Source organism: Microdochium trichocladiopsis (genome assembly GCF_020744255.1).
Source record: "Microdochium trichocladiopsis strain MPI-CAGE-CH-0230 chromosome Unknown B0I36scaffold_5, whole genome shotgun sequence".
Lineage (NCBI taxonomy): Eukaryota > Fungi > Ascomycota > Sordariomycetes > Xylariales > Microdochiaceae > Microdochium > Microdochium trichocladiopsis.
Window position 1 is genome coordinate 1,638,988 of NW_025763548.1, and position 26,740 is coordinate 1,665,727.

Here is a 26,740-nt window from a genome sequence, read left to right on the forward strand (position 1 = left end):
GAACGCAGCTGTTATGCAGCATTGAGTCTTACTATGCAAACACTTGACGCGATTCTGCATTGTCATTGATCCAGATTGAACGAAGGGGGGTATCTCTCGGCATTATTCTAAGATATCATCAGCTGTCTGTGGCATGTACTTGATGGTCGACATTGAGACGGCTCGCCTGCTGCCACTTTTCTTTTTCCGTTTCCTCTAGTCCGGAAACTCTGGTTACTGCCTTGCAGACGCAAACATGCGCTTGTGCCGCAAGCCTCCTCCTCAACGGAACATGCTGTTTCCAAGAGCGTGTCGGCAAGGCTTGTCTCGTGGCGTGGCAGGCTTTGCTCCTTTCGCGACATGATGTCCTCAAGCAGCAACGTCTTTTCGCGAATGTGTACCGCTCAATCCAGCAGCACTGCATACGTCCACCAGATTTGTCGTCCTGCAGCTCTTCTTCCCGTCCAGGAAGAGTGGGCTGTATGGTACTGACCGGCTCGGCGCCGAATGATCTGAACCATCTGTGTGTGGCGAAAGTCATTGGTAGGTGCCTGTCGCTTTGGCGCCAGAGCTCATTTGCCTCGGCCCCGTCCTCTGCCACGTCCCCGACCTCGTCCGCGGCCTCTGCCCCTTGCTGTTGTGCTTCTCGTGGTCTTTGGTGCCGCAGCCGCCTTGCGTGTTCGCTTTTCTGGTCCGCTGTCGACTTCTTGCTCTTCCTCCTCTGATTGTTTCTCGTCGCTGTTGTCGTCGCTCCCTTTCTCATCGTCATCGTCATTGCCGTCCTCTTCATCCTCGGCCTCCTCCTCCTCCTCGGCGTCTTCTTCCTCTTCCTCGTCTTCGTCCTCTTTGCTTCCTTCCTCTTCCTCGTCGCTGTCGCTCTTCTTCGCCTCTGACTCGTCCTCCTCGTCGCTGTCATCTTTGGGTTCCTCTTCCTCGTCCTCATTCTCGTTCTCCTTGTCCTTGGTAGCGTCTTGTGCTTTTGCCGCCGCCGCACGCTTGGAGCTGCGCGTGCCTCGAGCACTCCTGGTCACAGGACTACTGGGAGCAGGTGTCTCTTGGTCCGTGTCGTCGACAGTGCTGGACCGCTGAGCCTTGGACGTGCTACCCGTCACGGACCCTTCTCTTGTCGCGGCCGCCGCACCGCCTCTCTTCCGCTTCCTCCCGATCACTGACGGCGGTCCCGCGGTGGGATTGTCCAGGTCCATCTGCGCCGGCGATGTGGGAGCCTCACTAGGGTCGGCCGGGGCGCGGGCGTAGATGAGGTCGTGGTAGTCGTCCTCGGGCAGCTCAAAGTCGTTGTAGACGTCCTCGAGCTCCTCGCCCTCCGGGTCGAACATGTTGTCGCGGTCGTCAATCAGGTCGGTCGCGTAGAACCTGCGCAGCTTCTTCCAGATACCCGGGATGCGCGTGTGGAGCTCGACCTCTGGGTTCACGCCGTGGTTGCGCAGGTGCTCCGAGATGGCAATCATGCGAAAGTGCTTGTGCATGCCCGAGGGCTTCCAGCGGATCACGCCCTTGAAGAGCGACGCCTCCTGGTCGTCGGTCCACTCGTTGTTGAGGACGTCCTCGTCGTTCTGGGCGGCGGCGGCGGCGGCGTTGGCGGACTTGGCCGCGGAGGCGGCGGTGGGGGTGTTGGCTGTCTGGGGGGTCTCGGAGCCGGGAGTGTCAATGTCCATGGCGTCCTCGTCGCGCAGTGGCGTCGGCGTCTTTGGCGTCGAGCCTCCGACGAGGCCGCCTCTGGACTTGCGCTTGGGAGGCATTGCGACGCTGGGGCTGTCTGACTGTTGCTGTGTGACCTCTCGGTCGTGATCCCGTCCAGCGTCTGGGTGGGATAACAACAGGTGCCCAATCGGTTGGCCCGGGGCAGCTGTTAATAGATGCAAGCTCAATTGACGGGGAAGCTCCTGTCTGGTCTGGAGGTGTCGAAGGATGTTGACGTGGCTGAGGCCATTGAAGAAAGTTCGTGGAGTGCTGGGAGCTCGAGGATTGGCTGCAGGAAGCTAGCTAAAGTGCCCTGAGCAGGGATCCGCGCCCGACGCGACGGACCCCACCGCGCCGGCCCTCCAACACCATCCGGGCCGTTTGCTCACTCCGTTCGAGGTCCGACAACAACAACAACTGTACAGATACTTTGGACACATCTCCATCGGGACCACGGCAAGAACCATGAGCAGACGCACCACTCGAGTCTGACTCTGCTGCGCCTCACGACCATGCCGATTTTGATGTCGAGTGTCATCCGCCAGCATGGACGAATCAGACCCGGGTGACGTCTTTGCATTTCCAGACTTTGCCAGGTCGTCACGATGGATGCAGCCCAGCACACACCCGGTCGAGCCATTCTTCAGCCTCGCTGCCAAAGATCTGGCTCGTGTTTCAGCCTCACTGCCTTCTCAAGGCGCTGTTGGTCCTCTCGATACAGAAGGGTTCTTCAAACTCCCGGATCTGCTGGACATCCACAATGAGCCCAATGGGGTTCCTCAGCCAGATCACCACCAGGAGCCTCTCGCCACTCTGCACAATGCAGAGCTCGACGATGTCGACATATTCGCTGAAATCTGGCACCGCTCGGCTGACCTAGTGGAGCCACCTGCGACCTTGAAGACGTGGGAGGCCTTCCTCTTGCCCGCGGAAGTGCAGCAGAATCCGCTGTTCATCAGTGAAGCCGGGGGGAAGATATTCGATGCCGCAATCACGGCGGATGGTGACCCCCTCGGCCTTGGCAGTAGTCAGTGCCCTGTCGTTCAGAGTGGTCCGTACCTTTCTGCGCTGCTAGCCTTGTCGCTCGGTCGGGGTTCTATCCTGTACTCTTGGAACGACGACAAACAACAATTCGTCCCGGCTCTACCAGGCATGCGGATATCCGGTTATACCAACGAGGTGCTCAGCGGGCTTGAGCGTCGCTGTCTAGAAACTGGCAGGATCACACGAGTACTATCCTCGTTCGTGCAGTCCAACTATAAGACGCAGCCTAGCCCTGTCAAGGTCGCGCTCTCCCGGGCGCTGGATACAATCCTGTCTGTTGTGCAAGCAAGGCTCGGTGACCAGTCTACAAGACTGCGCTCTGTGCTGCATCTACAGTCATTTATACAACCTGTCCATCACATTCTATCACACTTTCGGTCTCTTCTAGCTAAAACCTCGAGATGCCGACATGACGAGGACATCCTATCGCTTGTGTTTGATGCGACAGAGGCTGTGGAGAGTGGAGATGACCTGCTAAAGGAAGTCATGCGTCAGGTCTTGGCTGAGGTCTGCGTGCCTTGGATTGAGTTTGTCGAGCAGTGGGTGGGCCTCAAGCCTGAGCACGGGTTGTCTTTGACGACAGACGGCTCCGGCAGGAGCTTTGTCAGGGTAGACGACAATGCCGTGCTCGACGATGCTGGTTTCGAGAGCAGCCAGCGCGATTTCGCCTTTGACGAGGAGCGGATGCCTCGCTTCATCCCCCAAGACCTAGCCCTCCGCCTTTTCGAGACTGGGAGGAATCTTCGTCTGCTGAGATCCAGTCACCCTGAGCATCCCATCAGTCAACCTGGCTTCGCTTTACTCTCTGAGCCGCCCGAACTCCGCTGGCGGTATATGTGGCAAGATATCCATCGTCACCAGGACGACGTAGCCGCCTTCGAAACACGACTCTGGCAAGCCACCCAAGCCCAAGGACAGGATAGTCGTGACCACGCAAGGTTATCGGGAGGCTTGACCTTATCAAAAAGCCGTCACGAGCTTGAGTACTTCGGCCTTGACGAAACTGAGCTCGAAACCCGCCTGGCTCGTTCAATAGCGACGATGAACCGGACGCCACCTCTGGCACCGACCAATCAGCTCGCATCATTGCTGATGGATCGCTTGTTGGAGCCTCAGAAGACAGGGCAGGCTGGTGTTGATGTCGATCCGCATTGGTCTCTGGTCGCAAACGTATCGTTTGGCCCATTGATTGGTGCGCAAGACGCCGTCATCAATCGACATTATTTGAATATCCTCCTCGAACAGCATGACCTTCGCGAGCACATCAGCGTACAAAAGGAGTTTCACCTCCTCGGCAATGGCATGTTTTGCAGTCGGTTGTCACACGCACTCTTTGATTCCGATCTCGAGACCGCCGAGCGTCAAGCAGGAGTCGCACGAGGAGGTGGCGTTATGGGATTGCGACTTAGTGGTCGAGACACATGGCCACCGGCAAGTTCTGAGCTTCGTCTCGCTCTGATGGGCGTCCTTGTTGAGTGCTATAGCCGCAACGCAACGGATTCAGCCTTGGATACTAAAGAGACACGAGAGCTGCCGGGAGACATCAGCTTTGCCGTGCGCGATCTGAGCAGCGAGGAAATCGACAAGTGCTTGGACCCTGGCTCTCTGGAAGCGCTCGACTTTCTGCGACTCTCGTACAAGCCTCCTCTGGCGCTATCACCCGTCATCACGGCCGTGATACTAGTCAAGTACGACAGAATCTTCAAGTTGCTGCTTCGTGTGTTGCGAATGCTGTACGTCATTGGACAGATACATAGAGACACGGTCTCGAGGACCAGCCGGTGGTATCACGTGGACAATACGTCATTCCGGTTCCAGTTTGAGGCAGAGCGGTTCGTGACGGCCATCGCGGCTTACTTTTTTGAGACCGGCATTGCGGTTCCATGGCGACGATTTCAGGCGTGGCTCGACCAGATGGAGGCGATGCTGAAGAGCGAGGGAAACCTTACATCAGGCACAACATCTGTTGGCCCTAATGATGTCAGAGACGAGCACGAGTGGACATTGGACAGCATCATGCAGAATCTGTTCCTACGCAAGCGTCACCAGCCCATCCTCGGACTCCTTGACGAGATATTCACCCTGATTCTGCGTTTCTCCTTTCGGACACGTCTCGAGGCTACTGGACGAGTTGACCCTGAGGACGATGGATCATACACGAGGAAAATTTATAGTGTCTTCAGAAAGAAGGTCCACGTTTTCATCACCGTCTGTCGTGGTCTGAGTGAGAAGGGCCCCGAAGTCACAGCAAGGGCCTCTCAAGACGGCAGGGCGGAGCGGCCCAAGGGTGGTGCTGAGGAACACACCATTGAAAGGCTTCTGATCAGTCTTGACATGACGAATCACTATAGTCTTTCACGCAGCTAGAATTGAGAACAATGATATGATACCCATTCGCAGGAATGCTGTTCCAAATGTTCGCAATTCTTCGTGATAATCGTGATAACCTGGCACTCATCCCTTGAGAACTACCGTGCTCCCCACAGCTAGTTGCCTGTGAGAACGAACCCCGCAGCGCGTCACATGGGAAATGGGAACGCGCTTGGAGCTCCATGTAAATAGATCCCCCGACCCCACCACAATCAACCTCTGGATCCTTAGGGTTCAAGGCCGATGCTTTGTCTTGACAACTCCGACTGGGTCGTGAACTAACGGAGATGTCGCGCTCAAGTGGCTCCTCGAACCAGAGCAATCTGACTTTGACGCAGGAGCTCGAACGGCTCGAGCAGTCAATCACTCTTACCCTGCAGGAGATTGACCACAACTTCAGCAAGGCACACCGGATCGTGACGACCAGCATTCTGCCATTGGTCGAGCAGTACGGTGAGAACTCCAAAGCTGTCTGGGAGGCTTCGAAGGTAAGTTGCCATCGCCCACCATGGGACGCGCGCGCGCCCGAGGAGCGCCCCTGGTTCGTGTGCAGTGTGGAAGCTCAAACAGCCCGCAATCTGTCTTAGTTCTGGAAGCAATTCTTCGAGGCGTCCGCGAACGTCTCGCTGTCCGGCTACGAGGAGCTCGCGGGCGAGGATGGCGAAACGACGAGGGCCGGCGACGGCGACGACGACGACGAGACGGCTGCCCTAGAGGACACGGACTACGCCTCGCAAGCGGACCTGACTGCGCAGCCGCACGCCGACAACGACTATGACGAGGGCGACGACGACCAGCAGCCCGAGTCGCCCTCACGCCGGCGCGGTCTACACGACCTCGAGGAATCGCTGCTCGACGACGCGACAGTGACTGGCAGCACACCCCGCCCTCCAGCGACGAAATCGATGCGCCCCGACTTTGCAGACCTCGGCTCTCCGTACGAAAAGCTGCGGCGCGAGCTCCAGAGCGGCGGCGGCGGCCGTGGCAACGACAACGATACTGTCAGAACGGACCTGTTCGAGCAGGGCGACTTTGATGGCGGTGCCCGCGGCGGCGCGGCCGACGAGGAAGACACGATGGAGCTGCCAACGCAGCAGAGGCGGGCTGCGACCAAGCTGCCGGACATGAGCATGACGCCCGACAAGCACTACTCTTCGTCGATACTCGAGGAGCCCACGCTGCAGTTTGGGATGCCGTCGACGGCCAAGAAGAACAAGGACCCGCTGCTGCACCGCGTGCTCGACAAGAACTACCGCCTGCAGGCGACGCCGCTCACGGGCGCCAATGCGTATCGCCGGTCGCCTGACAAGATTGGCAGCGCGAGTGCGCGGCGCACGGGTGGTGGTGGTGGCCGCGGCGTCGCGGAGACGCCGCAGGGCAAGAACCAGGCAAGTCGCCAGCTGTGGGACGACAGCCCGATGAGCAGTCCCGAGATGGCGATGCCGAAGCTGCGGAGCGACCTGTACAGCATGTCGCCCGTCAAGACGCGCGGCCTGCTGTACAACCGCGCGGGAGGGTCTGGTGCTGGTGCTGATGGAGGCAGCAACCCGCCACGGACTCCGGGTGTAAGCGTGCAGACGCCAGCGACAGGGAACAACAAGAAGAAGGATGTGTTTGCCGGCGAGGCTGCAGGTGGTGCAGCCAAGAGCAAGGGCAAGAAGAAAGATGAGATTACGTGGGAGAGCGACAGCGATGACTATGACTTTGGCGGCGACGGCGGCGGCTTTGCCGGCATGAGCCCGCCCAAGACGATTCAGTTTGCGCTGCCGCCAAGCAAACTGATGCAGACCCCAGGTTAGTACTCTTTTCCATGGTTTCGAGGAAATAAGGGTTGGCAGTACACAAGCAAGAAACTTACCAGCGTCATCTTGAACAGCGCGAGAAGCGAGCAAGCGCATTGTGGAGGATCTGCTTATCACAGCAGGCGCCGGACCTGGAGGAGACTCGCCGGAACTCAGCCCAACCATGGTGAAGATGAACCAGGATATACTGGACGACACATTTTGACTCAAGCTGCATGAGGCAAATGGGACTACTGGGTTGTCAAGATATATTGACCTTCAAGATATTGAGCATGTCGCGATCTGTGGTGTCTGCCCGGCCGCGTCTAGACACGACAGCCGGGGATATACAACAAGCTGCTGCGTTTCGAACACAAAATATCTGAGCACATAGAACAAGAAAGAGATACCCAAATTGATTAACCACAACCGTTTAGAACATGCAGCTTTTCAATCCTGGACCAGCTGTGTTACCTTTCGTACTTGTGAACGCAACAATTTATTCCATACTATTGCTGACTATTGCAACATCACGTCCATTTGGTCGTCTTGAAATGCTCGCGAAGCTATCCAGATTGGTTTTCAATGGCGACAGAACCCTATACTAAATTTGAGCATGGATATCGAAAAGAAAAGGGAGAAAGGTCCAGCCAAACAAGACAAAGCCGATAATAAAAATAAAAATAAATTGAGAAAAAGGCATATTTTCCCCAGCAAGTAACGGAAAACCTAGAACATATAAGGTAGACAACAAGAAAATCAGTCTGCCTGGAGGCTGCACAACGAAATCTAAGGGGTTGCCATGTCCCCAGTTGCAGTAGTTCACGCGGCGGCCATGGAGACAGCCTCCACGCTTCCAAGGGGCCCCAACTAGGCCACATTTCCTCTCTATCATTCACATTCCACCAATCATTGAACAATGCCGACTTGCACATGAAGAATTGACCTTCAACAGAGTTAACAAAAGGGTTCACCTGGCTCACATTTCTGCGTCCCGAGGTTGATGGATACGGGCGCGTCATGTTTCCTAGGCAATCGTGCTTGTCTTCTTTTCCCTGCTTTCGCGCCTCGAGGTAATTATGGAGAAATAAATTTGCACCAACAGAACAAGCAGTCCGTGAACGGTGTTGCCCACAGAACGGAAACGAGCAAAAGGGTAAAGCGGCATGACATCACCTCCCAAAGACTGTGAAGATAGACAGGAAAACCCAAAACCACTGCTGAGACCAAAGAAGTGGCGAGTGGAATCCGTGGAAAGAACCAAGACCCAAAAGACGGAGAGAGAGACGGCTACAAGCTGGCCAAACTAACACAGTCGTCTACTAAAAGCGCTCACAACCTATCGATTTCGAATGTCCGCCCACCTCCAGCAGCGATCATAGGAGTCAACAATGCCACGCACACGTAGACGAGGCTCAAGGTTGACGCTTCGCTCGATAATAGAACAGATCTTTGGCGCATGCGCAACCACTTGCACAATTTGATTTTCCCTTTTAGGATTATGCTGCCAAATGATAGACACAAAGAGCTAGCCTCGAGATGAAATAACATGAAGATGGAGAAACAAGTAAATACAATCGCCGCTGAGACGCCACTAAGATTTTTTCAGGTTGTGTCCAGAAACTGGTTTCCGCGAACATTTCACAATCCTTTTCCTTTCTATGAAAATGGAACCAGGGCGTGGTCCAAAGATGCATTATATAGTCCAAAAAGATGAGCAGCCAATTTACGAACATGACGTTTACATCGAGGTCCTTTACAACTGTCCTGAGAGAAGAGCCTCGGTAGCTAGACGGACAAAGTTAGCAAGCTGGACATTCGGAGGATTGCCAACTGGGGACTACTTACCACTGTTGATGTAGGTCCGCTTCGAGTCGAGCGGCACTCCGAATCGTCGCTCAAGCTCCTGCTTGATGCCCTTCTTCGTAACGGTCATCAAGTCGGCAGTCCTGAGGATCTCCCGGATCTCTGCAAGCAGAGCGTCGTCGGAGGGGAGACCGCTGAGGTTGGACAGCTCGACAGAGCTCGGGTCATTGGTGAAGAATTGCGAGCCGCCGAACTGGCTCTGGCGGTTGCCAATCATCTCGCTGGGGGCAAGAGACATGCGGCTCATGCCATGAGAGCCCATGGCATACGGCGGGACAACACCGGCCGTTGAGCCGGGACGGGACGGGGCATAGTAGTTGTACTCGGAGACACCCACGTTCATGCCAGCCTTGGTGGCGTAGCTGTAACCGCTAATCTCCGAGCGAGCATCGTCACGCACAGTCTGTGCCTCCCACAGCTCGGCCTGGTACTCCTCCCACTTCTTGCGGGGAATAGAGGCCGGATCGAACTTGCCCTCGTCTGTGATGACGACCTTCTTGCCAGACTCACCAGCGATAACACGGGTGTTACCCCAGTTGAAGTCGTCCATGTGCCAGAAGGCGTACAAGGGCAAGGCGAAGGAGAACACGGGAATGGCCAGGACGTATAGGATCATCCAGCCAATCATTTCCCATTTTCTGCGAAGAATGAAGATGATCGCCTGCAGACCGTAGATGGCAGCCAACATGACAAAGGCCGTGATGGGAATGATTGTGCTCTGTGTGCCGACCAAGACCAGGAGGTAGGTGATGTAGACCATGGTGATGGGTTGAACAACGGTCGAGAGGAGATCCACAAAGACGATGAAGCGCATACTGAAGCAGCAGAAACCGCAGAGCTGGTTCATTGGGATCAGCTCCATGAGGTTGTGGACGGTCGAGTTGATCCAGCGACGACGCTGCGACATGAAGACCGCCCAAGAGTCGGGTGCGATGGTCCAAGCTTGTGCACTGGTGATGTACTTGGTCTTGTACTTGTTGTGGAACTTGAGGAGAAGCGTGGTCAGGTAGCGATCCTCACCAAGGTGAAGCAGGTTCTTGAGATGCAGTGTGTCGACGCGGATGGTGGCATAGTTCTCCACGACCTCACGGCTGACAAACAGTGGCTTGCCAGTGTCCGCAGCACGGATACGGTACATGGTGAAACAACCAGGAAGACACGTGACACTGCCGAACAAACTTTCGAAGGCCTTGGTCAGGTTGTGCGAGATCCAGTACTCGTAGACCTGAATCATGGTGATGAACGAAGACTTCGAGTTCGTGAGCGCAGTCTCACCACAGACAGCGATGACCCGGGTGTCGTGGAGGAAGGTGGAGACCATGCGCGTGGCAGAGTCTGCGGCCACGACGGTATCGGCATCGATCTGAAGCATGAATTCGTAAAAGGTGGGATTGACACCAATGACGTTCCTGATCTGGTGGTAGATCTCGAGCTCAAGAGGGCTCATGGCAAGGTTGTAGTGAACGCGGTTGAGGAAGCGCATGATGATCATCTGGGAATCGCGCTTGCCACGGTTACCAGGACGTGAAACCTCGGATGGCTTGCCGACCTTGACAATGACCAGGAAAGGGACAATGTGACCTTGAACCTCGTACAAGCCAGAGTAGACCTTGCCCATGTTGTGTTGCTTCAGGCCTTCACCAAGAGACTCGAAGCTGAGAGGCTCCGGGTCGACAGTCTCGGAGACTCCAAGAATATCAAGCACGATTCGCGGCGTTGGTCTGTCGTTTCCTTGTCCGATAATCATACCATCGCAAACAATGACGAGGAGCTTGCGTTTGTCGTCGTATTGCATACGAGCAGCAGAGTCGATGGCACGGCGCAGCGATTCTTCGTCCTCCGTATAGGCAGGAATCTGACACATGACGAACTTGTCGAGATTCTCTGGCACGTTCTTTTGGCCGAATTGCAGGGCAGCCAGGAACTTGAACCCAATGATGGAGCAGAGAATGATGGAAATGACCAGGATGAGATAGTTGGCAAACTGACAGCGGACGGAATTGCGCGTATCGACGTCGCCGACGTAGAACAAGTTCTCCAAGCAACGTTGCTGCCAGGCTTTCTGCTCTCTGGTCAGAGCGAGGGAGTCCCAGGTTGCAGTGACATCACTGCCACTCTTATACTGGAACATATCAAGCACCAGTTGAGACATGAACTTGGTCGCCTGAGGGTCAGTGGGTCCTTCCTCGCCAGGCGGAGCATGGATACCCTGACCACCCTTCATGTACTTCGTCATGTCATAGACGCGGTTGTTCAGGATAGCGATGGCGTTGCCCTTCGAGCCCAAGGTGGCCACATATTCTGGTGAATAGCCGATGTTTCCCTTCTTCCACTGGGAGCGGAGCACCATGATCTGCTCTGCAAACCAGTCCTTGCGGTAGTTGTCGCCGGTGTAGTAACGGAAGTCATGATAATGAGCGTTGAGATCCAGCGAGTTAACGGTTGAAGGGCCTGTATCATTGTCCGACTTGTAGTCGAGAGTAACAGCAGGATCCACGGACCCAGTCATGCCCTGGCACAGGGCAGAGACCTGCACAGGGAACAACGCGGTGATGTCAAGACCACCGTACTGAATGATCTGCTTGGTAGGCAGGTAGGCAGGGTAGTGCCTGGGCGCAAATTGACCAATGTCGAAAACCTGTCCACGAATGGAGGCATAGGCTGCTGCACCGTTCTGGCCGTTGAAAGACGAGAGCTCTGCTGGGCTGAACACGTACTGCTTCGGGCAGATGATCATGGGGAAGACGATCATGAAGAAACAAGCAGCCAGACAAGCCAGCCAGATGAAGATATTGATGGTTAGCTTCTCGCGCCACGCCATACGCACATCTTTCCGGGGCATGCGGCCAAGCCAGCGGATGAGGAAATCAGGAATGAACCAGGTCATCATGTAGACAACAAACACCCAGCGCTTGCGCGTTGCAGTGTCTGTGTATTCCTCCACTTCGACGAGTGCTTTCTCGTTTCCGCGCTCTGCCATCTGCTCCCTGGTCTCCATGCTTTGGAACATGTCACCGGCACCAAATGCAGACACACCTGCTTCGGAGCGGGTGTCAGCATCGCCGCTGGCAAAGTAGCCGCCACGAGACTTGTCGGTATACTGCGGCGTATTGCCGACGGAGAGCAGACGTTCTTTGGACATGCCAAAAGGATCACCAGGTGAGGGTGTCAGCCCATCCCCGGCTTCGGATTGCCACCGGCCAGATGCTGACACATTTTCGCTCAGTTGTGTGATCTCCATCCAGTAGCGCTCGCTCAAGAAGACGCCAGTGGATCCGACCAGAACTTCGTTACTGAGCCATTGCTTCTCTTGCACAACAGATTGCGTCTTGTCACGCTCACTGCCGACGATGAGACTCTCGGACTCGGTCAAGCCTAGAAACTCGCCAAATGGCAGGAAGACGCTGAAGTCTGCGGCACGCAGACGTTGGCTGATCTCAGCAATGCCGAAAGTCTGCAGCTGAGTTCTGACGCATTTGCTGTCGAACTGATTGGCGATTCTCCTATCGTTGGGCTTCAAGCAAAAGACGAAGTAGTTGTTGGTATTTGGTGCGGTGATTGCACCCTTGACATTCTGCAGGGCAGCCAAGAACTGACCAGAAGCGCCTTGCTCCGAGACCCGCATTCCTGTGCCGGTTCTTTTCTCGTCCCGTCCGGCGTTGTCGGGATTGAAGTCTCCAGCCTCGCTTGCAATGTCTTCCATGGAATCTTGGCGACGAGCGACGCGAGAACGCATGGTCCGGGTTGTCTTCCTCGACATGACGCTGGGAGCACGCATGGGCTTTGAGCTGACAGAGGCCTGCATGACAGTGCTGCGCTCGTGAGGGTGCATGACGGTCTGCAGAGCCTCCTGGCCGAAGAGCTTGGCAACAAACTCACTCTTGCTCGACTTGACGAGGTTCATCAGGTCACCAGAGATGACCTCACCGTTCTCCTCAACAAGGTTCTTGATGGGGTAGTCCACCTCGCCGGCAAAGTGCTTGACTGTGAAAGTGGCGGCTGTGTTCTCAGACATGAAGTTGCTGCCGGGGAGCTTGGCAGTGGCAGAGCCGACGGCGATGGCAGGGTTCTTGCCTTCGAAGCGCTTTCTCAAGCTTTCTAGAAGCTGCATGTCCGTCCGGTTGCGACGTGTCTGATCGTCCAGGATGCTAAGCAGTCCGTTTCCAGGCTTGCAAAGACCCTTGGACGCATCCGAGTTGTCGAAATAGCTAGTTGCAGCAACCGTAATTTCCTCCGTCTCGAGCATGTCAGCCTTCCTGTCGAAAAAGGTCTGCAGGGTCAAGTTGTACAAGGACTCTACAGCCGCGTTGTTCAGAAGCTGATCGAGGGCAGAACCAGTGGAGGACTGCTGGGAAAAACCCGGGAAATCGATGATGCTGATCGTGTTTGAGACGGACTCTTCAGCAGCACAGATTCTCTGGTTGATGCTCTCAATCACGTAGGCGACGAGAAGTGAGTACAGAGTTCTCGCCAGCTCGTCAGCGTTCGCACGAGCACCGGCCGGGTCGAGCATGACTGTGACACGCTCGCGGTGGATCATCTTCGTCTTGTAGCCCATGGTGTTCTGCAGATCGGCGGAGCTCACTCCAAGGAATGCCGCAATTATACCCAAAACATCCTTGTTGCGCGCAGCGGTCACAGTCTGGGCACCCTCGTGAGAGAAGCCACCGCTGTCGTCGCCGGTTGGAGTCGTGTTCGAGCTGGTCTCAAACTCGAGCTGTCCGATGTGAAGAATACAGGCGAGGATCTGGCAGATTTCGGCGATATCGCTCCTGGGGAACTCGAGCTTGCGAAGCGCATTCTTAAACAGCTGAAAGCCTTCGGCGTCGTTGATGCCCACCTTGAGCTGAGTCGGGTGGCCAAGATATTTCCACCTCTTCTGGCCGGCGGCGTCGCGAGGAGAATCAATACCGAGATGGGTCTTCTCAGCCTCGCTGGTGCCTGCGAGCAGATAGTAGAGAATGTGGAAGTTACGCTCGCCGGTGGGGACATCGGCAATCCGGCTTCTCTCCAGTCTGTGGTCGAGCAGCTTGCCTCCGATGAGAATTGGGTTTGTGTTCGACGCGGTGTCATACTGCAGCTCGTAGAACAGGCCAGCCTTTGACGCCGTCGGTGTTGTTGCCGTCTTGGTCGTGGTCAAGGTGTCGAAAACGTAAGCAGCAAGCGAAACCTTTGTGGACAAAGGCGTTGAAGACTTGTTCAAGAGCGAAGTCAGCAGATGCGAACGGACTGTGGTCTTGCCAGAGCCGGATTCGCCCCTATAATGCAACGTGTTAGCTGTGAGGGCATGGGAAACCGCAGCAATGCGAGTATACATACAAGAACAGGATGGCCTGATTCTCGGAGCGGTGACCGAGACGAAGAATAGCCCTGTCGGCCATGTCCTCGGCGCCAGCCATGGCACTCCCCTCCCTGCCGCCATCGAGGCCTTTCGTAGAAGACGTGTACGTGTTGATTGCGATCAGGGCGTGGGACGAGAGCCGGGCAGTCGGTACGGAGATATGGAAACGGCTAGCCAGGTGAGCAGTCAAGTGAGTATCAGACTGCAGGTGAGCTGGTAGCGATGGAAGCGAAGGCTGCGTATGAGCGCCTCCGCCACCAGCCCCCGAGGGCATATTGAGCGCCATGTTTTGGAGACAGGCGATGGACTCAAAGCCCTGCTGGCGGCCCTTTTGCTCGGCTTTGTTCCAGGCCTGGCGTTTGACGCAGTCGAGAGTGATGAGAAAGCTCCGTTGTTCTTCTGTTGGTACGGTAGGAAAACTGGCACCAGTGTGTACCGGCTGTCGACAGTGTGTTCTCGAGATTAGGCGGCGCCGTTGGAGAAACGATTGTGCATTAAAGAATATGAGCGAATGTGTGGAGCAGAACGAGAGAAGCGAAGTATCAGCAACAGCGGAGGGTCGCGAGCGAGGCAGCTACGATCCCGTCCAACAGCTCACGAAGGAATAACGAGTGAGGAGGATGTTGAGTAACAGGATAACTAGAGGTGCAGCAAGCGCTCGAGGTGGATAGTCCGGCAGGACACGAGAGAGTGAGCGAGAGTGGTGTGTGTGTGTGGTGTGCGCGGGCTAGTGTCTGGGTGCCTGGCCTGAGAGGGTGGCTCTGCCCGTGCCAGGGGTTCCAGGCCCCTACTGCCGCTTAATGCTGCTGGTGTGGGATAACTTGCTGGCTGCATGTGGTCCAAGGTTTGGCTGGCCTGGAAAACGCATCGTGTTGCACGACCCGGACGCCCACAGCACGCCGCCCAGCTTCAGCAGGTGGCCTGCCAGGTCGTCGTGGTGCGGGCTCTCAGACCTGACAGGCCGCCCTACTGCTACGCAGCTCGTCCTCTGTGTGTCTCGCCCTGCACGCCAGTCGACAATCCCATTCTTTGCCATGGCCCTCCCTAACCGTACACGAGACACACAGTGCGGACTGGCCGGAGCCGCAGCAGGGTGGGCACGCCTGGCCGGGGTGCTGGATCGCCTTTCTTCTCGTGTTGGGCCTGGTGCGGGTGGGCTTCACGATCCCCATGCTGGCACGCGTGTGGGCCGGGCTAGCCCGCCTGAGCGCCAAGCACTGCACAACGCGCAAGTCGCCCTCCTCTGGCGCCCGTATCCCGCAGTCATGCGTTGCGAGCTGCGCACACTCCTGGCGGGTCCACCCCCCATCCACAAAAGTAACGCCCGCCTAGCCGCCTCAAATGTCGGCCCACCCACCGCGGCGCAGGGCTCTGCACTTCCGCCTGCCCCCAACTTGCTTGCTCCCCCTTTTCTCCCGCGAGACCTCATCGACTCGTCAGACACTCGTAGCTGCTCCTGGGCTGGCGTTTGTTTACGTGCCCGCTTGCATACTGGGTGAAGTTAGTTTGTTGTGATACATATCGTCTTCTGCCAGCCTGTCGCTGATGGTCGCGACTGACTGCACTGAGAAGGGGCCTGGATCGCCTCATCAGCCATCATCATACAGGCCGCACTGCGCGTTCTCGTGCTTTCCTTTTTCTCCAGAGAATTTTCACACGCTTCTGGAAGCGGAGAGTATCCACCCCACAGTGTCCAGGGGTGTGATCAACGGGCCAGCGATGGTCATGCACCCTGCCGGGCGGCCACCAGAGATGCTGGTAAATGACAACATACCGCTCAGGGGCTCGCACGCTCCACGGCTCACTTTCATTCAATCCGGTCTTGCGACCCTGGCGGCAATCCCGTGCCTCTGCCCGCTTGATCGTTCATCACAGTATGGTGAACTTTGCTGCCGCAAACCATCAATCGACCACTCGCTCCGGCGGGCATACAGTACTCCCAGGCTCGAGGTGCTGGCAGGAGTCGTCGTTGTGGTCCATCCGCGCCTACTCAGCGACCACTTGTAATTAGTCCACTTCTTGGCCGAGAGGTGACTCGTTATGCGTCGTGTTATGCTAAGCTTTGAGATCCCTGCCACATCAGCGATCCCAGATTTCCAGCAGGCTGTGTCCTGGGCCAACGTTGCACTCTGCTCGTTGTCAAGGTTTACAGCCGGTTTTGCCAGCCATGTCCATGAATGCCCACCTGTATTGTGACGACCAACCGACAGAGACCCAAACGACTGACAGAACGATCTTCGATCTATTTCAGTGACGATTGATTTCCGGATGGTAATTAATGGTCACTTGGCACAGCTCGACCTGAGCCCCTCTGCCTCGGTTGCTTGTTGCAGATGCATTGCCCCGTGTTGGCTCTTGCTGGCTATAAATATCCTCCGCATGAAAGGGACACGAGGAATGCACCACAACGTTGTTTGGGCCGACCTGGCCTAGCGTACTTGGACGTAAAAAGTGCGGCCACTTTGGCTTTGCACTGTGCACCAAACAATGGCGGCGGCTCAAGAGACTTGTTTGTTGTTGTTTTTGCGAGCGGAGTCTCCAACGCCGTGGGGCGCGAGGCACGAGCATTCTCGGCGCGCTTGAGTGTCGCACCCTTCGAGCTAAGACACCTTAGGGTAAACACTCGACCTTCTTTTGGGCAAAGCGTTGTTGGCTACTGCAGTTGCGCGAGGGCCGGAACCTGCCTTGTCCCGAGATGGTTCCCATTGAGCGGCAACCTCTTGATGCTGCTGGCGCACAACCATGATGCAAAAGTGTAAACTGCATTTCCAGCGAGGATGGCTGTGATTGGGGTTGCTGGTCGGTCTCCGGCGTACGCAGCGTTGGCTTGCATGCATGCATGCATGCAGGCTTGCTGCTTTTCCAATGATCTGCCGTGTAAGCAGCGTACACAGGAACAGAGAGGAGCCACTTCCAAGTTTCCAGTGAAGCTACAGCCACGGAAGAGCGAGTAGAGGTTGCAGTCGCAGCTTGGCCGCTTGACCAAAACTTGGGGGGTGAGAAGGCGAAGATCGCTCCGTTCCTTGGACATGATGAGCTCTCTCTGCCTGCGGTGGCCGGCGAGTCCCCACGTTGCCGCTTCGTATTGCTGTCAACTGTCATGCATCAACGGGACACGTCCAGTCAATGTCATGTGGGTAATGCCATGACAGGCAGCATGGCACAGAAAGGAGTCGAAGACCCTCCGCCACGCTGGTCTCAGACAAAACCCTGCTCAGGTCCCATGCTGCAGAAACCGCCGACGTAAGAGAGGCCACTGCACGGCATCGAACAAGCACGCACTTTGGGCTGGTAATATGCCGTGGACAAATGATCGTGGAGCTGAGATTGAGCTTGTCAGCTGGACTGCCGCACCTGGTTTCGATCGGGCAGACCTTGAATCCTGGAGGTCCTGCGCCAGAGCCAAAAACTTCGGCCCTATGGACAGCCAGCCCAGAGGCAGTCCGTCGTCCCGAGGCCAGCGAGCAGAGCAGGCGCGTGCAGGCGGCGAGTCTGGACACGGGCCTGGCTCCACGCAGATCTGACCCGTGCCCACACTGTGCGCGCTCCCCCTTCATGCATTCCGCACACCCACTCACTGCCAGTCGATGATGCAAGGTTCCCTGTGGTGCGCTTGGCCTCCCAGCGGCGCTCCCGCCCAGTCCGCGCTGCTCTAGGCGGGCCAGCCGGCCAGGCACAGCTCGGCAGCCCCAATTAGTACGAACAATGCCCTGGCCAGGCTATTGGGCAGTGTCCTGTCGGAGTGTTCGTGGTGTGGCCCCGTCTCTGTGTGCCTGCCTCTGCCCTGCCTGGCCACCAGCAGCCGCTGCCTATGAGCTTTTCCTACGCCTCCCTTTTGGCCAGCCTGCTACTGCCATCCGCCGTCCTGTAGACTTCCCATACACACTTTACGTCGCTTTGCATTGCTTCATTGCAGACGGCCTTCTAATCTTTGCAAGTTGCCCGCCTCACTCGCTTCGGCGGCTTCGGTAACTACTATCTTTTTGTAATACTCTCCTGCCTTGGCTCGCCGGTCTTTCGTTTCTCGGTGACGCTTCATCCACAACACCTTCGCCCTCTCGAGCCTGTGAACCCTCTCTCGCTCGCGTTCTATCCCCGGCCCAGAGCGCGACGGCGACGACAATACCACAACAGCCTGCCGTGTAGCAGCCAAATTCCTCGCTTCGGCCATCAGCCATTATCGAGGACGAAAACCGATCTCGACAGTCTCTCGCTTGACCTCACAACCAGTGATCGTCCGTGAGGACATCACCCTCCGGCCTGCCCACCATGGCCAACCACCAAGCACGGATGTCCATGTACTCGGTGGCCTCCGAGCTGGGAGGTCCCCGTGGTGCTGGACAACAATCGCAGCAGGTCTCAACGACCACGCTGCTCAACGCCATTCACAACATCTACTTGTCATCTCAGCCGTACAGGCTGGATGCGGGAACCAGTATTGCTGTCAACACATGGCTCATCGCGAGCCAACCGGGTCCTGATGGCCGTTCTGGAGGCACAGTCGACTCGGCCCTCGCGGCACGAGCCTGGGAGCACGCCCGTCGCCGCGCGGAGGATAGTTGCATCATCCTTGGGTATGTATCACCATAGTGCAGGCACCACGTACTATGTCGTTGGCTAACCAAGGTCGTTTTTGCTATAGCTCGCTGCACAATTCGACGCCCTCGTTGATCCAGCCTTTCCTATCTGCGATGCCATTCTCGATCCCGTCCACCCTTTATACTGCCCTTGAGGCCGTCAAGCCAATGATTCGTTATGTCACACCATACAATCCGTCGACTCCTGGCCAGGTTGCTCTCGGTGTCACTTTGACCCTCAATCTCACCGGCACTCTCAACGGTGCCAGCATTGCTCTGTCTCAAAGTGGCATCGACACGGCCAAGGGTCTGTTGAACGTACCGGCGGAGCCTGGCTACCGTGCGTTCGACGTATTCTACTACCTGCTTACCTCTGCTTCGACGCCCGCGGAGCGCGAATTCCTTGGTCTCAAGGCTGCATCCAGTTATTCGTTGCTCGCCAAGTCTGGCACTTATGGCCCGCCATCATACCTCCCTACAGCAGATGATTCTGCTGCTGCGGACGACTTCCGCAACGCTCTCAAGGAGATTGGCATCAAGGGATCGGCCCACCGCAACTTCATCTCGACTCTTGCTGGACTTCTCAAGCTCGGCAACACTCTTGATTACAACGTCGATGGTGATGTCCTTGATGACATCTGCGAGGACGTCGGTGGCCTCCTCGGACTCGATCCTGAAGTGCTTGCCCGTCAATGCACTACCGAGGATCGGCAGACACTTGTGGGCGGCCTTTACGAGGCGCTTGTGGACTGGGTCATCACCAAGGCGAACGCTGCCATTGCTGTCCAGATGGCGCGTGTTCGCGATGGAGTCGAATCGATCGACGGCCGCGGAGCTCCAACTGCCCATTCGCAAGAAGACAACGGTGACACCGTATGCCTTTCCGTCATCGAGATTCCTGACCCCTCAGTAGGCAAGGCTGTCGCAATGCGAGGCATCTTCGATGATGCTCAAGGCATCAATGCTGAGATGAAAGAAGACGGTGTGGATGTGCCTTCACCAGGGACTTCGGTCATTCGTGAGATGCAGAACGCTGTTGCAGAAGTCGGGCCACACCTCGGCGTGATGACCGGTCCAGCCGGCCGTGATCGCCAGCACGAGCTCGAAAAGCGCGAGGTCGTCCTCGAGAAGGTTGCATACGCAGGTGATGAGGATGGGTTTCTTCGCAAGCTGCTCTTCCCTGTCCCTAATGCTGGCATCAATCTCGGTCAGAACGCCCGCCTGGACCTCGCCGCGATCCTCAGTGCTAGCCGTGTGTGGTATCACCTTTCCATCCACCCTACGGACGAAACCCCTGCCAGTCTGGCTGCGCTGCCATCGGTAAACTCTGCCTGGTCAGCAGGTACAGTTTCTCGCCAGCTCCGAGCATGGAGACTGCCGGAGTGGGCCAACAGGCAGAACAGGAACCTCGATTTTACTGCTGACTTTGACCTTGACGAATTTGTCCAACGCTTTGGTCCTCTCGGTTGCAGGGAGGGCAAAGACGGCATCGAAGCATGGATAATTGAACGCGGCTGGAGCAACGGGGAGGTGGTAGTAGGCAAGGACCGCGTCTGGATGCGTGAGAACGCGTGGTGGGAGGCTGAGAGCATGCTTGACCTAAAGCCCGCTGATCATGGCATGAACAACTTGCCGATGGGTATGGGAATGGGTCCAGGTATGGCAAATCAGAATATCTTCATGACCCCTGCCGAGACTGGTTACTCGTCTGTCCACAATGGCAGTGGCTTCTTCCCGCCAATGGCCGAGGGCTCGACCGGCAGCCAAGACGGTCTGGTCCACCACCGCAACCAGAGCCAATATTCTATCGGCCACAGCCCTCTCGCCCCCCCGTCCATTGCACCAAGCGCCAAGCGCAGCATCCACAACACCACTGGTGACTACGGTCTCGGTATCAAGGGTGATGCCATGCAGAACCACGTATTCTACACAAGCGATGGCGAGTTCATGAACAATCTGGACCCGGCTTTGGCCAAGGGAAAACATGTCGAGACACAGCAGACGACGTTTGGGCGTCGTGTCTGGGTCGGATTTGTTTGGGCTTTGACTTTCTGGATTCCGTCCCCCCTTCTTTCCGTCATTGGTCGCATGAAGCGGCCTGATGTCCGCATGGCTTGGAGAGAGAAGTTCGTCCTCTGCTTCTTCATCCTACTCATGAACGCAGCGATTGTTTTCTGGATCGTCGGTATTGGCTTGATTGTGTGCCCAGACTTCGACAAAGCATGGTCCACGAAAGAAGTCGCCTTCCATGGAGGCGAGGATGATTATTGGGTCAGCTTCCATGGAAAAGTCTATGACATGACGAAGTTCTGGAGGCTCCCGCACAGCGACACCAATATCCCTACCACTCCTGAAAACATGATTCAGTTTGCTGGAAAGAATCTTGATGGCTATTTCCCGGCCCCTCTACCTATGCTCTGCCCTGGACTCGGGACTGACGACACAATGGAATTGATGCTGAACAACACTCTGGAGTTCGAAATTGGCAAGCATGTATCTGGCAGGCTACAGACTGACCCGACTTCTGCCCTCCACGACCCGAACTGGTATCCGAATACCTTCTTGCCGAAGATGAAGGAATACTACAAGGGTAGCCTGGTCTGGGACATGGCAGAAGTCGCGCAAGACGGCAGCAAGAACAGTCACATGTGGTTCGCGTACAATGGCGGAATCTACGACTTGACCGACTACTTCAAGACGACCGACTACTACAAGAACTTCCCCCAATACAACTTCTTGGATGACGGTATTGTCGATCTGGTCCAGAGCAATCCGGGACAGGATATCACTAGCTTGGTTGATTCCAAGTTCCGAGCAGCCGCATCGAACGCCACCACCACCGCCAGGATGAAAAACACCATCAACTGCCTTAACAATGCGTTCTACATAGGCATTCCTGACTTCCGCTATTCTGCTCGCTGCCAGGCGAACAACTACATTCTGATAGCGTTCACGATCATCATCTGTTCTGTCATCGGTGTCAAGTTCCTCGCTGCTCTTCAATTCGGCTCCAAGCGTCGCCCTTCGCCCCAGGATAAATTCATCATTTGTCAGGTTCCTGCCTACACCGAAGGCGAGGAATCCTTGCGGAAGGCTCTGGACTCGCTCACAGCTCTTCAGTACGACAACAAGAGGAAGCTCATCTGCGTCATCTGCGACGGTGTCATCGTTGGTGAGGGCAATGATCGTCCTACTCCGAAGATTGTTCTCGATATCCTTGGCGTCGACCCTAAGCTTGACCCTCCTGCCCTTCCCTTCAAGTCTATCGGCACTGGCATCGAGCAGCTGAACTACGGCAAAGTGTACTCGGGTCTCTACGAGTTCGAGGGCAATGTTGTCCCCTACGTGGTTGTCGTCAAGATTGGCAAGGAGTCCGAGCAGTCCAAGTCGAAGCCTGGTAATCGTGGAAAGCGTGACTCGCAGATTCTTCTCATGAGCTTCCTGAACCGCGTTCACCACCGTGCTCCAATGAACCCTCTCGAGTTGGAAATGTTCCACCAGATCAACAACGTCATTGGTGTCGATCCAGAGTTGTACGAATACCTCTTCATGGTTGATGCTGACACATCTGTCCGGGAGGATTCCCTCAACCGACTGGTCGCTGCTTGCGCCAACAACTCAAAGATTGCCGGCATTTGCGGCGAGACAGCTCTGCAGAACGAAGAGCGCAGTTGGTGGAGTATGATTCAGGTCTACGAGTATTATATCTCTCACCACCTCTCCAAGGCCTTCGAATCTCTCTTCGGAAGTGTTACTTGTCTTCCCGGATGGTAAGCCGTTTGTCTTCTTATAGAGGCTGGTTAATGCATTGATGAACTAACCATTTTGGCAGTTTCTCCATGTACCGCCTGCGCTCCGCCGACAAGGGCAAGCCTCTCATCATTTCCGACAACATCATCCGAGAGTACAGCGTCTGCAAGGTCGACACCCTGCATATGAAGAACCTCTTGTCGCTTGGTGAGGATCGTTTCCTGACGACTCTAATGACCAAGTACTTCCCTGAAATGTCGTACAAGTTCATTCCCGATGCCTACTGTCAGACTGCAGCCCCTGAGACATGGAGTGTCCTGCTGTCTCAGAGACGTCGCTGGATCAACTCAACCATCCACAACTTGTGTGAGCTGGTCATGCTCAAGGACATGTGCGGTTTCTGCTGCTTCTCTATGCGCTTCGTCGTCTTTATCGATCTCTTCGGTACAATCATCCTACCCGCGACTGCGGTGTACATTGGCTGGCTCATCTACAAGGCTACGTCAGGCGGCCAGTTCCCCTGGATCTCCCTCGTAATGATCGCCGCCGTGTACGGTCTTCAGGCGCTCATCTTCATCGTCAAGAGGCAGTGGCAGCACATTGGTTGGATGATTATCTACCTGCTCGCGTTTCCGATCTACAGTGTCGTTCTCCCCATCTACTCCTTCTGGAACCAGGACAACTTCACATGGGGTAACACGAGAATCGTCATTGGCGAGAAGGGTGACAAGCAAGTGGTTGCTGTCACAAACGACCCATTCAACCCGCAGGATGTGCCGTTGCAATACTGGGATGTGTATGCCCAGGCTAACAACCTTCCTGGCCGTCGTGGTGGCCATGCCGGCATTCCTTCTGAGAAGGGCCACCACGATGTCTACGAGGATACGTATGAGATGGACGACATGCGATCTGTCTACTCTTCGGTGCGCCAGCCATCTGTTCTGACGGGGCTTCAGGGCCGTGGAGGCTACATGCCTCCCCATTCGCCCGCACCATTCCAGCAGCAGGGCTTCGCACGGCAGTCAAGCTACAGCACCAACATGCCATATGCTGACAATTCCATGAACCGGCAATCCATGGCATCTTTCGGTGGCCTCCCCCAGCGGACGGAGTCTCCCTACCAAGACTCTCCGGCGATTGGTGGTGGTGCATTCCGGCAACCAGGCAGTGGTTCACGGACGCCTCTGGGCAACCGTGGCCTGCACCAGTCTGTCGCCAGCTTTGATTTCCAAAGAGGCAATACTGGGCCTGATGACGGCATGATTGTGGAAGCAATTCAGGCCGTTCTTCGGGAGTGTGACCTTGACTCCGTGACTAAGAAGCAGCTGCGTGCCATGGTTGAGCAAAGGCTACAGACTGAGCTTGTTGGTGAGCGCAGGACTTTCATGGACCGCCAGATTGACAACGAGCTGGCCAACATGTAAGGTTCTGCTTGTGTAGTGTTCCTGTTGGAGGAGATGCGCGTGTGTTCGCGCAAAACAGTTATAGAGTGATGCAGGGGGAGGGGCTAGAGTGGTTATCAAGCGTGCATAGCGGGCAGCTCAGACAACGCGCTCTCTTGTATGTCTTGGGTGTCTTTTGCTTAATGGAATTACACCTGGCGTTGGCTTTCTGGGTATATTGTGTTTGGCTATCCGAAAAAAAGAATTAATTTGTTGCTAAGACAAGGGCGCCTGAAGTTGGCCACCTGCACCATCATTTTGAGCATTTCTATCATAACATCACGACTCTCTCTTAGCTCGTTCTTAACTATCGATCATATTCGTCTTGCTTGAAGGTTTCAAAGCTGTTGAACGTCTTGTGCTGACCTGCTTGCTTACACTGACGTAGTTGCGGGCAGTGCAACTGATCGCGAAGTTGGGAGCTTGACAGCTTGTTCTTGACCCTCAGTTGCTGAATGAGCGTAACAACTCGCTGTCCTTGTCTGATTTGGACGAGATATTGACGCTGGGCGCCGGACGCGCCTTCATCACGCCACTGCATCTCAGCCAGCTCGGAGGTAATTACTCGAAGATCAACGGCCGGTACTGTAGTTCCATGGAGGTCATGCTGCCTGGTGCTGTTGAGCCGCTCGCTCGGGGCCTCTAAATAATAGTGGGGATGCCTGCGCGGTGACCCAGGCCAGGGCGAGCCAGGCCTGGCGGTTGCTTGGTCCATTGTCTGGTGGGATGTGTGGGGTCTCCATGTGCCTGTCCATGTCCAGCTCGCAGCTGCTCCGCAAGCGACGACGTCCCCCCTAATATCTCGGCCTGTGGCTAGCATTCCCAAGTCCTCGTGTGACTAAACCTTGCTCCGAAAACAACAGCTCTGCGTCATAAAGAGGCTCGAATTTCCTCTGCCTCTGCCTCAGTCACACGGTCGCCAACCTCGACAGTCGAACTTGACTGCCGCACGCTCGCTTCATCCAGCAGGCCCAACTTCCAGCGAGCCCCTTGGCTTCCCGCTTCGCCGTCCTTTGTTGCTACACCGCACACGCCGCTTGCCCAGGATGGCTTCCAAAGCCATGTGGGAGGTCGACCCGGAGACGAGGTCCAAGGTCAGTACGCTGCCGTCACCATCGATTTCCTAAACCGCCTTGCGCAGGGAGGCGTGAGCGCCTTTGCAGATTGCGGCTCTGCATAGATTGGCGACCACCCCCATCATCAATGTGACCATGTCCAAGCGCTGACTACTGGGTGTGTCCATCACCGCTCGCACAGCTTCTCGCGATCCAAAAGACCAACAACAACAACAACTGCTGCGACTGCGGCGCGCCGAACCCGCAATGGGCATCGCCCAAGTTCGGCGTCTTCATCTGCCTCTCGTGCGCCGGCGTCCACCGCGGGCTGGGCGTCCACATCTCCTTTGTGCGATCTGTCACCATGGACGCCTTCAAGCAGTCCGAGATTGAGCGGATGCGGCTGGGCGGCAACGAGGGCTGGCGCGCCTTCTTCGAGGCCCACGAGGACACCAAGATGCGCGGGCTCAGCTGGGACGACGCAACCATTGCGGAGCGGTACAGCGGCGAGGTTGGCGAGGAGTGGAAGGAGCGGCTGGGTTGCAAGGTCGAGGGCAAGGAATACGTCCCCGGCGAGCGCAAGGCTGCGAGCAGCACGCCCCAGCCTGGCGCCGCGGGCAGGCCTCTGCCCGGGTCGAAGCCGCTCAGCCGGACGGGCACGCCTGCGCTTAGCGGCAGTGTCACGAGTGGCAGCCGCACAGGGAGCCCACACCCGCAGCAGCAGGGCGGCGGCAAAGCCAAGGTGGACGACAAGTACTTTGCGCGCCTGGGAGAGGAGAACGCCTCGAGGTCGGAGAGCCTGCCGCCGAGCCAGGGCGGCAAGTACGCCGGGTTCGGCAACACGCCGATGCCCGCGCAGGGTAGTGGCGCGGGCGCGGGCGTGCCGAATCTCGCGGAGCTCCAGAAGGATCCCGTGGCGGCTTTGACTAAGGGCTTTGGGTGGTTCGCGTCCACGGTGACCAAGACGGCGCAGAACGTCAACAACGACTTTATCCAGCCGACGGCTAAGCAGGTATGTGTGCCAAACAAAAAAGAAAACGAAATTATTTTGTCCTGTTTGACGCCTGGCTGACCGTGATCTCGCAGCTTTCCGAGACCGACTTTGCAGCACAGGCAAGAATTGCGGCCGGCAACGTGAGCAAGGCTGCCCAGGCCGGCGCGCGAGGTGCCCAGGACCAGTTCAACCGCTTTGTCGAGGGCCCAGATGGCTCAAGATCACACCAGCCGTCAAATATGGATGATGGCAAGAAGGCGTTCTGGGACGACTTTTCTGCAGTGGCGGACCAGAGGCAGGCGACGAAGCACAGTTCGATTGGCACTTCAGCGATGGGCAAGGCGGCTGGCAATAAGAATGCACCCGCGGCGTCCAAGAAGGATGACGAGTGGGATGACTGGTGAGCTGTGTCTTTTGGGCTATGGGTTTAAGATGCGAAGATGCCGGGAGGATGTACATGATTGGGAGTAAAAAGACCGGCACGACATGTGGATTTTGCGTTGCAGTTGGATAGCGAGTCGGTGGCGTTGCTCTGGTGAATTGCTAGAAAGTACCCATTACATTGAAATACACTGCATATTCAATAGGACCATTGAGCCGTCAACGTGAGATGCCGACTTGCAGGCCCAATGCGATGCTGTTGAATCCGGAGCCAAGAAGCTCTGTGGCCGCCGATTGCAATTGCTTATCTCCACTGAGCAATCTATTTCGCAAGCCATTCAGCGTACATCTCGTAATTTTGGGGATGAAAAGACCCTGCAAGATGATCTAGCTGGCGGGCAGGTTGCCAAGCGTTTGCGACATAGACGGGTGCCCGAGGTTGCGGAGCGGCGTTCTCCT

At 56.2% G+C, this 26,740-nt stretch overlaps 6 protein-coding genes across 6 annotated transcripts; 4 read left to right on the forward strand and 2 right to left on the reverse strand.

Annotated features, from left to right (window-relative positions):
* Positions 1-551: 551 nt before the first annotated feature.
* On the reverse strand, positions 552-1,739 carry B0I36DRAFT_242595 (chromatin modification-related protein EAF7-domain-containing protein; the record flags this gene model as incomplete). Its single annotated transcript, XM_046149919.1, has 2 exons — positions 552-675; positions 874-1,739. 2 exons carry the CDS (start codon positions 1,737-1,739, stop codon positions 552-554), a joined length of 990 nt encoding a protein of 329 aa, XP_046012751.1.
* Positions 1,740-2,098: 359 nt separating this feature from the next.
* Positions 2,099-5,127, forward strand: B0I36DRAFT_323139 (Spc98 family-domain-containing protein). The gene has a single exon (XM_046153931.1). It carries the CDS (start codon positions 2,227-2,229, stop codon positions 5,089-5,091), a length of 2,865 nt encoding a protein of 954 aa, XP_046012752.1. The 5' UTR covers positions 2,099-2,226; the 3' UTR covers positions 5,092-5,127.
* Positions 5,128-5,198: 71 nt separating this feature from the next.
* Positions 5,199-7,319, forward strand: B0I36DRAFT_323142 (DASH complex subunit Ask1-domain-containing protein). Its single transcript, XM_046153932.1, has 3 exons — positions 5,199-5,582; positions 5,682-6,888; positions 6,971-7,319. The coding sequence occupies exons 1-3, from the start codon at positions 5,382-5,384 to the stop codon at positions 7,099-7,101; spliced, it is 1,539 nt and encodes a 512-aa protein (XP_046012753.1). The 5' UTR covers positions 5,199-5,381; the 3' UTR covers positions 7,102-7,319.
* A 1,396-nt stretch (positions 7,320-8,715) lies between these two features.
* Positions 8,716-14,368, reverse strand: B0I36DRAFT_349205 (chitin synthase; the record flags this gene model as incomplete). Its single annotated transcript, XM_046156773.1, has 2 exons — positions 8,716-13,999; positions 14,061-14,368. 2 exons carry the CDS (start codon positions 14,366-14,368, stop codon positions 8,716-8,718), a joined length of 5,592 nt encoding a protein of 1,863 aa, XP_046012754.1.
* A 4,010-nt stretch (positions 14,369-18,378) lies between these two features.
* B0I36DRAFT_242827 (chitin synthase) lies at positions 18,379-23,833 on the forward strand (the record flags this gene model as incomplete). Its single annotated transcript, XM_046149940.1, has 3 exons — positions 18,379-18,656; positions 18,725-22,429; positions 22,492-23,833. The coding sequence occupies 3 exons, from the start codon at positions 18,379-18,381 to the stop codon at positions 23,831-23,833; spliced, it is 5,325 nt and encodes a 1,774-aa protein (XP_046012755.1).
* An 805-nt stretch (positions 23,834-24,638) lies between these two features.
* B0I36DRAFT_323148 (uncharacterized protein) lies at positions 24,639-26,669 on the forward strand. Its single transcript, XM_046153933.1, has 3 exons — positions 24,639-24,945; positions 25,109-25,918; positions 25,993-26,669. The coding sequence occupies exons 1-3, from the start codon at positions 24,898-24,900 to the stop codon at positions 26,302-26,304; spliced, it is 1,170 nt and encodes a 389-aa protein (XP_046012756.1). The 5' UTR covers positions 24,639-24,897; the 3' UTR covers positions 26,305-26,669.
* Positions 26,670-26,740: the final 71 nt, after the last annotated feature.

Coding starts and splice junctions, on each gene's coding strand:
- B0I36DRAFT_323148 (XM_046153933.1), top strand. CDS start 24,898: ATGGCTTCCAAAGCCATGTGGGAGGTCGACCCGGAGACGAGGTCCAAG. Junction 24,946..25,108: donor ACCCGGAGACGAGGTCCAAG/GTCAGTACGCTG, acceptor CCGCTCGCACAG/CTTCTCGCGATCCAAAAGAC. Junction 25,919..25,992: donor TCCAGCCGACGGCTAAGCAG/GTATGTGTGCCA, acceptor GTGATCTCGCAG/CTTTCCGAGACCGACTTTGC.
- B0I36DRAFT_323142 (XM_046153932.1), top strand. CDS start 5,382: ATGTCGCGCTCAAGTGGCTCCTCGAACCAGAGCAATCTGACTTTGACG. Junction 5,583..5,681: donor CTGTCTGGGAGGCTTCGAAG/GTAAGTTGCCAT, acceptor AATCTGTCTTAG/TTCTGGAAGCAATTCTTCGA. Junction 6,889..6,970: donor CAAACTGATGCAGACCCCAG/GTTAGTACTCTT, acceptor CATCTTGAACAG/CGCGAGAAGCGAGCAAGCGC.
- B0I36DRAFT_323139 (XM_046153931.1), top strand. CDS start 2,227: ATGGACGAATCAGACCCGGGTGACGTCTTTGCATTTCCAGACTTTGCC.